Source organism: Coccinella septempunctata, chromosome 3 (genome assembly GCF_907165205.1).
Source record: "Coccinella septempunctata chromosome 3, icCocSept1.1, whole genome shotgun sequence".
NCBI lineage: Eukaryota > Metazoa > Arthropoda > Insecta > Coleoptera > Coccinellidae > Coccinella > Coccinella septempunctata.
Window position 1 is genome coordinate 15,577,787 of NC_058191.1, and position 11,610 is coordinate 15,589,396.

At 45.5% G+C, this 11,610-nt stretch overlaps 1 protein-coding gene across 1 annotated transcript; it reads right to left on the reverse strand.

The window, feature by feature from the left end:
• Positions 1–408: 408 nt before the first annotated feature.
• LOC123310278 (serine/threonine-protein kinase fused-like) lies at positions 409–1,269 on the reverse strand. Its single transcript, XM_044893747.1, has one exon. It carries the CDS (start codon positions 1,267–1,269, stop codon positions 409–411), a length of 861 nt encoding a protein of 286 aa, XP_044749682.1.
• Positions 1,270–11,610: the final 10,341 nt, after the last annotated feature.

The window sequence follows — 11,610 nt, forward strand, 5'->3', positions numbered from 1 at the left end:
TTGCTTATTTCTCTTTTCAGCTGGAATGTCCATTTCCATTGCATTCTGCCTCTGAGTCGGAACAGCCGCCTGTTGTAGTTCCTGCTTCCTGGGTGATGATGTGGAACGGTCAGTGACAGCGGAAGAGGTGCTTGGTTTGGGGCGACCAAATGCTTTGAGTGCCCCCAACGGCAACGGCACAGGACGGGGAGGAGATTCCGGTTCCTGGTCTTTTACTGGCTCGACAAGACCCAGCTCCTCGTCCAGTCGTTCCAGAAAGTCTGAGTCGCTCATGTTGCAGCCGTCAGACGGTATTCTGAAAAGAGGTAAGATCATTATTACCTGGTATTTTCATTTCTATACGGTGAACACACGGTTTGACTGGCGCAAATTTCTCTTTTTTTTTTCAGGAAGATAATTCTTACGGTTTCAATCCACTGGCACCCAGAGACGGTGGGCAGTGCCGGAGGGAAACCTGAGCTTCAGCCGGAGCCGGCGTCTGCCCTTGACGGTGGTTGGTATCAGGGCGATGACCTCAGTCCGAAGACTGGGTGACCACAGACGGGGGTTCGGATGAGCCTGGATTTTGGATGCTAGTCTTGAAGGCAAAATCAGTGTCTTCCCTGGTGCTGGCGGTTCCTGTGGGACGGGAGACAGTTGGGGTGGTGGCGTTAACGGAGCAATTGGTGGAAGCGGTGCTGGTCTCAGTGTGGACACCGGTATCAGTGGGGGTGGCTGAGCTACAGTTTCAACTAACAGGACGGTATCGGTTCCAGGCCACTCCCACTGTGCAGCAGGTCTCCGGTGGGACGGGTTATCCTGGAGCAAACCTTCGATATACCATCGGACGGGGAATCTCAACCGCTCCATCTCCGCACGGTATTTGTCGTCCAGGGATGAGGCCCAATGCTGTTCCTCCTCACCCTGACGGCACGGTAGGCCGGTCGCCACCTCTACGGCCACTAACCCCAACGCCCACAGGTCGACGGACGTGTCATACGGCTCTAGCCTGCGCTGTTCCGGTGCCCAGTACACCATGGTTCCTGCTGGCTCGGTGAGCAGGGGTCGGGTGGTGGTAAGTGTTTCGGCCAACCCAAAATCTGCCAGCAGGAATCGGCACTGGCGGCGTAAGATATTGGCTGGCTTGATGTCTCGGTGTACTATTTGCCGACGATGACACTCCGTCACGGCTGCTGCCAACTGCCGCATCACGCGGAAGAACCGAGACGGCTGGTTCCTCGGCCCTTCTCGACGCAGGAAGGCATTTAGGTCCTCGTCGCACAGAGGCATTACCATAAAAAGGTAGTCTCCCTCTATGATGGCCTCTTGCAGGGGTATTATATTTGTATGTTCTAAGGACCTGAGTATGTCGACTTCCTGGATGGCGTGGTGAGTCAACATAGTCCTTTTCACCGCCACTGCTTGGCCGTGTCGTTGGCCTCTATAGACACGCCCAAAGCTGCCTTCTCCCAAGATCTCCCCCAGGTGTAAATGTTCCATCTGAAACATGTTAACTAGACACCTTTTGTCTTACGGAACACTGGTTCTGGTTGGCCGAGCAACTACAGTTATTCAGATCAACAGGTAAACGGAAAATAATAATATAATCGGTAACGGAAAAATTATATACATATGTATATTCGGTAACGGAAAAATAATATATATTCGGCAACAAAAAAAAAATAACGGATTTCCTCCTTTCAGAGGTTATTTCTATAGAACGGTTAACGGATCATGTCAATAATATTATTATGCATGAAATGGTTTTAAATCTTTAATGTGTATGTTAGTGATTTTTCTACCCTCTGTATCTTTCAGGTCATAGACGACAGGTGAAACGACTTTAACAACGGTGAACGGACCGGAAAACTTCGGAGCCAACTTGGCGGCGAAACTGTCAACGGCAGAGGATAAAGGACGGTCCCGGCGCAGAACTTTATCTCCCACATGGTATCGGATTTCTCTTCGTCAAATATTGTAGTGGTGAGCCTGTTGCTGGAAGGCACGGTACAGTTTGGTACGGACGAACTCATAAGCCTCCTGGAGATGTTTGATCTGTTGAGTACGGTAAGTCATGTCTCTATTTTCCTCTTCTGGACGGTTGGATTCTCCGTTCATTTCATTATTGTGGGGGTTTGTCGAATAAATCGCCCCTGGGACTTCTAGTTCCCTTCCATAATTCAAAAATGCCGGTGTGAATCCAGTAGACTCCTGTTTAGCGGTGTTGATGGCAAACGTTAACTCTCCTATCTTTTCATCCCAGGTTCGTTGATCGGCTTCACAAAACTGTGCTATCATTGTCTTTAGGGTACGGTTAGCTCTTTCTACAGGGTTGCACTGAGGAGTATACGGTGGTGTGAAACGGTGAGCGATATTCAGCTCTCGGAGACTGTTCTTGAATAGTCTGCTGTCAAATTGTACTCCATTGTCGGATATTACTAGTTTTGGGCAACCATATTTCAGGATGACTTGTTCGTAGAGGGCCGAATAAACAGTTTTGGCGGTAGCTTTCCGCAACGGACGACACTCTACCCACTTTGTGAACCGGTCTTGCATTACCACGATGTAGGAGTTTCCCTTTTTTGACCGTGGCAATGGTCCAACTATGTCCGTGGATACTTCTTTGAACGGCGCATCCGCCATTCGGTGTGGTTGCATCTTACCAGGGGTTTTCTGTTGCGAAACTTTGTACTTTTGGCACGATGTGCAGTTTCTCACGTATTTCGCAATGTCTCTAAACATCCCTGGCCAGTAGTAGTTTCTGGCTATCCGTGCAATCGTTTTGGCAATCCCCATGTGACCTGCTAGTTCTGAGTCGTGGTTTTCCTGCAGTACTTCTGTTCGCTGTTCGGATGGTACACAGAGTTTCCAGGGTGGCCGGTTCCATCTTCTGTGAAGTCGGATGAGTCCCAGAAATGTCGCAACAGTTTTCCATTTTCAACGGCGTAGTCAGGAAAATTTGCTGGGTCTTTTTCCACCTCCTGTAACTTTTTGTTGTACCATTTGCACTGAGTTGTTTCTATCTCGGATAAACATACGGAATCTAGGGACGGCAACGGGTTTCGGGACAGGCTGTCGGCTACTTTGTTCATCGATCCTTTACGGTACTGGACTTCGAAGTCGAATTGCTGAAGGAAAACGGCCCATCGAGCAATTCTTCCGGACGGTGACTTGATGGAGTTAAGCCATTTCAGACTCATGTGATCGGAAATTACTGTGAAATGGAATCCTTCTAGGTACGGTCGCAGTTTCTCTATGGAAAATACTATGGCGAGACATTCCTTTTCTGACACGGAGTAATTTTTCTCTGCGGGGTTTAGTGTTCGGCTCACATAGGCGATTACTCTCTCCTCTCTATCGATCACTTGTGTTAGGGCACCTCCAAGGCCCATGTCACTGGCGTCAGTTTGCAGAACGAACGGTTGGGTGAAGTCTGGACAAGCCAGTATCGGAGATTCTGTGAGTTTTTGTTTCAGAAGCTCGAAGGCCTTCTGCTGGTCTTCTCCCCATTTCCAACGGTGTTTCTTCTGCAGTAATCGAGTCAACAGGGAAACTAAATAGGAGAAGTTCTCTATGAAACGACGGTACCAGCTGGCAACTCCAAGAAATCGACGCAGTTCTCGGACGGTTTTCGGTATTGGCAAAGACACTATTGAAGAAACTTTGTCGGGATCGGTACAGATGCCATCGGAGGTGACGACGTGTCCAAGGTATTTTAGGGATTTCCGCACAAAGTCACACTTGTCGGGGTTGAGACGAAGATTGGCTTCTCTCAACCGTCGGAATACTTCTCTCAAGTTCTCCAGGTGCTCCTCAAAAGTTTCCCCCAGGACAACTATATCGTCCAGGTAAGCGAACGCTTCCGGTTCCATTTCTGGGCCAATGACGGTGTCTAGGAACCTCTGGAAGGTGGCTGGGCTTGCATGTAAACCGAACGGCATCACGGTGAATTGGAACAGACCTCTTCCGGGGACGGTAAATGCAGTAATCGGACAGCTCTCCTTTGCTAATGGTATCTGCCAGTATCCTTGTTTCAGGTCCAGTGTGGAGATGTACTTCGCTTTTCGGAGTTTGTCCAGAATCCCAGAAATGTACGGCAACGGGTATGCATCTTTCACAGACACTTGGTTAACAGCACGGAAGTCGATGCAGAAACGGTACTTTCCGTCCTTCTTCTTGACCAATAAAACAGGTGAACTCCACGGTGACTTGGAGGGTTCAATTATTCCCTCAGCCAGCATACGGTCCACTTCCAGATTGAAGATCTCCTGCATTTTCGGATTTAGGGGTCGGTACCGTTGTTTGATCGGTTCGGTGCCCGGTTTCAGTTTGATCTTGTGTTCAATCAGGTCGGTTGTACCATACAGGTCTTCGAACTTCTTTAATTTCTCGGTCAGAAATGCCTCCAGTTCTTGTCTCCGAGACTCTGTCAGCTCCAATAGGTGTTCTTCGGCGGTGTGAACCTCTGCGGTGGTTTCGACGGGAGTCATCGGTTTTGAGATCAGTCGGCCTTCCAGGAAGCACTCGGCGGTACTGAGATTTACGGAAAACTCGAAAGTCGACAGAACATCCATCCCCAGAATAATGTCTACCGGTAAGCTTGGTACCAGTAAGAATTTCAAATCAGGCAGTGTGTAATCGGAAATTTGCACGGTGGTGGTGTACAGTTTCGGCGTGACGGTGGTTTTTCCGTTCGCTATTACTGCAAAACTGTTGTGCATTGTTTGTCCTGTGATTCCCTTACTTTCACACTGATCGGATACGGCCTGACTGCAAAAACTCCTGGTCGCTCCTGTATCTATCAGTGCTCGGAAGTGTTCGCCGGCTATTTTGACCTCTATTAACGGTCGGTTATCATTACAGGTGGTCGGTGTCAGTGGAGTCAAGATTCCGGGAGATGTGGTCGACTCCGTCTCCAATCTCCCCTTCAGTTTTCCGAACACGGGCAGTCTCCTGAGAGAATGTTCTCCCTCTGACATCGAGAACAGAATATCTTCGGTGGCCTGCGACATTCTCGACGCATGTGGCCATATCCACCACATCGGAAACACTGTGTCTGGAAGGACACTCTCCTCCCTGATGATGATTGGGTCCGGTCAGCGTGGCTATTTTCGGCTCGACGACGGGGTGGCGGTGTTGAATTTCCGGATCTACCTTCGGACCTGTCTCCAGAAGTTGGACGGTGTGATTCCTGTTGCCGGACTATTGACTCTCTGGATCGGTGTGACTTTGGACGGCTTTCCCCCTGCGGAGAAAGTCGTGTCTGGTCGGCTGGTGTCGGCGGGATTGATTTCCTAGGATCAGTTGTTTGTACCTGTTCTCCGGTATCCACAGAAAAACTCGCCTGATATCGGTTCAGATGGCGGGGAGTGTACGTTAAGTGAGGTTCCTCCACGAAACCTGGTTTTGAGGGTGGCCGGGTGTACTGGCTCATCTGCCATTGGACCAGTTCAAAAACTTTTCCTTTACGGAGAAGTTCATCATACGTCTTGGTCTCCTGGTAGGCCAAGGCCTGCTGTAAGGGCGGAATCAACCTCTGTCGGATGAGTCGGATCTGCTCCACTTCGGATGGTTTTGTATAGGTGAGTTTCTGGAATAAGTTCTGCATCCGGGTAACATACAGAAGTAGCTTTTCTTCAGGACCCTGTGTTCGTCTTTTTATTTCCTCCAACAGATTCTCCTCATAGTTAACAGGCAGAAACGCTTCTTTCAGTTGGTTGCTGAAATCCTCCCAGTCCTCGAAAGTACCTCTCCTGGGAATAAACCAATCCCTTGCATCTTTCCGTAGTAATTCATAAACTGATTCGAAAACTTGTTCCAGGGACACTTTACGGGACTCAGCCAGCCTCTCCACCTCTTCAAGAAATCCGGTCACACTTCCAGTGCCATCAAAGGAAATGTTCCATTTGTGTACAGGGACAGTCGGTATTGTTGATCGGGACTCCGGTTCTGATCTGGCAGGTGTTGTGACAATTGGTCGGTCAGGACTTATCCAAGGTGCAGGTAAGTGTGGAAAAGACACCCTTCGTGTAGAATTAATCCATCTACCCTGTGTCGGACGGTCAGGTGTTGTTGTCCCACAGTCCTGTGACTGTGTGAGAGGTACCGCTGGTAACTGTCGTAGTAATGCTGTACATGTCTGTCTTGTCTCATTCATGACCTGTTCTAATGTTGGATTCCTTACAGGTGTACCAGTACGTGAGACATCCACTGCTACAGGAGGATCGACACCATCTCCCAAGTCGATAAGTGATGTTTCGATCCTTGACATCCTCTCCGGTTGGATCGGTGACACTCCAGGTGAACTGGGCACCTCCACATCCAAGAGAGACTTCTGATGTCGGTTAGATGTCTGCAGCTGTTCACGATTGCTCTTTTTACGTAGCTCCTCCAGTGTTTCCAATGCCTTAGCAGTAGTTCCCTTCATTTGTCCAACCAGTTGTAACTGTGCTGTGTCTGCAGTAACAATAAAGTCCAGCCTTCCTTGAATGTGTATTAATCGGGTGTAAATTCGCGAAAATTCGTTAGCCGCATTCTCATGATTGAAGTTCTGAAGGGATTCCACTAAATCGGTGAGTTTATTTTGGCAGATCTCAATCTCGGAGGCGGGATTCAATGATGTTGGGGGTAGTAAAGGTTCATTAGACTGAAGTACTTGTCGTAGTAGACTCCGTTTAGTCATCACAGTACCCGGTATCGATTGTCCTCTCAGTTGTAATTCGTATGTAAGTTCATCACTGAGTAACCGGTTCACATCCATGTTCGACATATTATTTTCAACTAAGTCCGATTCAGAACGCACCAATCTTTCACACTCGGTATGTCCTTCACAATCCGTTTAAGTTCTAAGTCCAACCCGGTGAGTTAATCGTTAGCTAACCTACTCACTTAAGTTCGAAGTGGATATCGGTGTAACCCCAAAAAAAAAAATAAAGTCTAAGTCCCGGTGTATCAGAAAAAAAAAAAAAAAAATCTAAGTTCAAGTTCCGGCGCACTAAAATAATCTAAGTCCCGATGTATCGCACCAAAAATTTTACAAGTTCAACGTTACTCGAAAAAAATTCAATCAGTCCCACTAAAGTCCGAAAATATTCGCGAAATACCGCACTCACTCGCAAGTCGTTTCGTATAGTCCGGAAAATGTCCCGAAATTCGAATCGCACCAGAATTCAATTATCCAGAATTCAATATCCAGAAAATAAATCGCAATAATCGAATTTCAGTTTTCAGAAAAATCAGAAATAATTGGTAAGTTTCAACAGTACTGGTCAAAAGAAAATAAAAGATGGTAGACAAGTTATCAACAGGGTAATAGGTGATTCACTATTAAACTGATAGGTAAATAAAACCTATTAAATTTTACCAATTGTGACAATAAATTTTCAATGTTCGGAAATTCACTCACCTTCAATACGAAATTAAAACAGTTCAATTCAATGAATCAGAAATAATAAAAAATCGGAAATAATTTTCACTGATATTAAGGCGCAACAACAGTTCAGTTTTCAATAACTCAATAAAGTAATCGGCAAAAGGAATAATCACAAATTAATTAAATTATTTCCAATAGGTTTCAACAATAGGAAAATTTTCAGAATATAGTCCAATTCAATTCACAGTATAACAGTTCAATACAGAGTGGCAGGTAATAAAACACAGATCAAGTTTATTTTTCACAGTTCTCGGTTCAAGAAATAGTTACTCACTGTTCTTAGGTTTTACTCACTGTTTCGGGAATTCACTCACTGTCCGGTTAATGTTTCTCACCTCTGTTGTTTCCTACTGGATTTTGCACGGTCCCTGCTCGGTCGCCATTTTGTAACGTGCGTTTCTCGGAGAAGCCTTTAATCTCGAGCGCCAGCTATTCTTTTCAATAGGAAGAATAGCAAACCTACCAGGGTAGCTGCTAGCCAGAGACAGAGCTCGGTGTTGTCTAGGGTAGTAGCGACAACGAAGAAGTCAAAATCGAATTATGTAAACGTTTATTCACACCTTCGGAAACTAGTTATATGTACAAGGGAGATATGTGAGATATGAGTGTTTATGGATAGGAGAGTACACTGTTAACACCGCAGCCTGTCAAAAGTGGCCGCAAGTATTTTAAATTAAATTAATGTTAATCAATATTCCAAGAGAAATTTCGTTCACACCGTTTTGAAATGAAATATCATCCACATCATAGCAATGCATGTTAAAAATACTAAAATCCATAGCTGCCGTTGCACACTCGGCCGCAACTACCTCGCAGCCTCGCAGGTGTAAGCAGGTAACATTTCGATGTATTTCTACGTTCATGACGTACACAGATGTTTTTGATATCAAATTAAAGCTAATTTTTTTTCGAATAGGATGATGTATGGCTGCCTGTGCAAAAATAGCCGCAAGTTAGATCTGCCATCTGTTGAAATAGCGAGATATCCGAAAAGTAAGAGAGAGTTAGACTCATTTCGCACCATCGGGTTTTTACCCGATGTTCCGAATTATATCTACTGATATAATGGGATCTTTCACAAGTGTTCCGGTTTAGTTTCGCACTGGAAAACAACCGGATTGCACTTTCGGCGGCGCTTATCGTCACGAGATTCGAGAGCTGGTCGTGTCCACCGTACGGATATAACCCGATGAATAATTTTTCATTCGGTTGTTTTCCGGTAAAAACTCGACGGTGAAAACCTGTGGTGTGAAAGGATTCTTTTGCCGCCCACTGACTTCGTTCTTTTCCATCCGTTCGAATCGCCGCGATTCGAAACGTAATTCCAAAAACGCCAAAAACCGATGTGTGTGGTGAAAAGTTTGACGATTCGGAACGACGGTTTTTCACCACACACATCGGTTTTTGGCGTTTTTGGAACGACGGTTCGAATCGCCGCGATTCGAACGGCTGGAAAAAAACGAAGTCTGTGGGCGGCATTAGGGTTCCCAACAGTGAAGCTGAATTATTCTTATATTATAACCACGTGTTGGAGCTCGTTGTACACAACGCTGTTGATAATATTTATGTATTAACCCTTCGTCGGGCGCTATACGAATATTGAGATTTCGGGCGCAATGCATAAAATAGATTCTAATGAGAATAAGGTCCAAATAAATGAAAATTGAAACATAAAAAGAATTTTCTTTAAATATGATCTCTCATCAAAGTTCATTCCAAAGACACTGGACGATTCATCATGTTCAACAAGATATATGCGGCAAAAGAGAAAAATGAAAAATGTATAAAAAAAATCAAAGGGTCGTCGAGAGGGTTATCGCCAAAAGGCTGAATGAGGAAACAGAAATGTTGAAGATAATTCCACCCGAACTTTGGAAATTTGGATTTCGACGAGAACACTCGACTGAACTCCAATTACTACGGCTCATAGAATACGTCACCGAAGGAATGCAGACCAAACAGGCCACAGGATTAGTTCTGATGGATATCGAGAGAGCTTTTGATAGAGTATGGCACGAAGGCCTAATCTACAAGATGAAAAAAGCAGGATATTCGACCAAGCTATGCAAGATTGTAAGGAACTATCAGAGGAATAGAAACTTTTATGTCAAGATAGATGGACCAACCTCTCGAACCAGACAATTGGAAGCGGGAGTGCCTCAAGGATCGGTACTTGGACCTCTGCTTTACGTAATATACGTTTATGATATCCCGAAGAATGCTAGAAATATGCTCACCTTGTACGCAGATGACACAGGAATAGCGTTCAGACATCGACGCCCAGAGATCATACACCGGAAACTGCAGGAAGCCATAGATGAATTTCTCAAATGGTGCATCAAATGGAAAATCCAAATCAATGGAAGAAAGACTCAAGCAATATTACTGCAAAAGAGAAGATTGAGGATGGAAGAAAACCTTGAAGTTGATGGAGAAGAGGTTGAATGGAAAAATGAAGCAACATACCTAGGAGTGACGCTTGACAGAGGACTTACATGGAAAAACCACATCAAATGTGCTGTTGATAAAACAAAAGCCGCAATGAGTAAACTTTATCCACTCATAGGCAGAAGAAGTCATATGAATAAGAACATCAAGTTGACGATGATTAAAACTATTGCGCGACCACAACTCACATATGGATCGGCGGCATGGGGCTTCGCAGCCAAGACCCACATCAAGAGAATACAGGCCACTGAGAATAAACTCCTTAGAATGGCGATGGACGTACCCTGGTTTGTTAGGAACAAACAAATCTACAAGGACTTGGAATGGGAACCAGTTACAGAATTTATGAAGAGAAAGGCGGAAAGGATATTCGACAAAGCCAAACAACATCCAAATGAGGAACTACGAAGATTAGTCGACTACGATCCAACGGAAGAAGCTAGAAGGTCAAGAACCTACCACCGAAGACCGAGAGATCAGTTAAGGATTTAAATGTAACCAAAGAAGAGCTTAACCTATAAAAGCTATAGGCAGCATACAACTATCAACACGACTATGATCGTGTGAGAGTCCAGAAACCATAAGAGTCAACTGGTTAATAGGCAAAATGCCCGGAACCTATGAAGAAGCAGTTAAGGGTTTTTAGTGGGTCTCGAGCTCAGAGAGTGAGAATCCCCACACTGTTCCCCCTCAGCAGAGGGTGTGTTCGTCTGTTTGCAGATTTTCCCCCTGCTACCCCAAAAAAAAAAAAAAAGGTCAAACATTGTCATTTTCAGCTTCCGAGTCTCAAGTGCGACAGGCAACCACGCCCGCCACTGGTGTATGTACACAGTTTTCGAATTGAGATGCACATGTTGAATTTCAGTTCGAAAGGACCGTGGGGACCTGTGGACTTCAGTTCTACCTGGGGTTAGGCCCCCACAGTTGCTGGCGGTGTGGCAATGAAGGCCACCACAGGGAGGACTGCCGAGGGGAAAGGACGAAGGTCTGTTCCAGGTGCGGCCGTGTGGGGGTCCTTTCCAGGGTGTGTTACGTTAGAGCTAGGGGACCAGGGACCGTCAGAACTGCCTCAGGACCGACCGCAACTCCAGAGAGCAGGACAGAGGCCATACTGCCGGACCTCCGACTGAGGCCCGCCGTACCGCCAACACCGTCAGAACCGTCGCCGCCCACATCGTTGCCGCCCCTACCGAAGTAGAAGGTGAAAATGGATTAGAATTACCGAAAAAAAAATTACCGATTATTAAAATGATACCATTCCGAAAAATATCTTTTATTGCACCAACCGAAATGGTGGATGCGCTAACCGGAGTAGTAGTCGATTCGTCAAAATATCATTTCAATTCCTAAAGAACTATTGGATCAATTCGAACCAAATCTTGAAACTGCACATAGTTTTCGCATGCATCTCAATATGCACCTCAATTTGAAAACTATGTACAGTTTCCAAATTTGGCTCGAATTGATCCAACAGTTTATGGGAAATTGATATCACACTTTGCCGAATTGACCTCTGAAATCTCAATTCCTATCAGAACTATCGATATGAAATTCAACATGTGCATCTCAATTCGAAAACTATGTGAAGTTTCAAGATTTGGGTCGAAATGATCAAACGGTTCTTGAGAAATTCATATCACACTTTGCAGAATTGACCACAGAAATCTAAATTCCTATCTGAATTATCGAACTGAATGAAACTCAATACGTATATCTCAGTTCCAAAATTGTGTAGAGTTTCGAGATTTGGA

What these genes read in the sequence shown, in the direction of transcription:
- LOC123310278 (XM_044893747.1), bottom strand. Translation starts at nt 1,269, where the DNA reads ATGCCTCTGTGCGACGAGGACCTAAATGCCTTCCTGCGTCGAGAAGGG.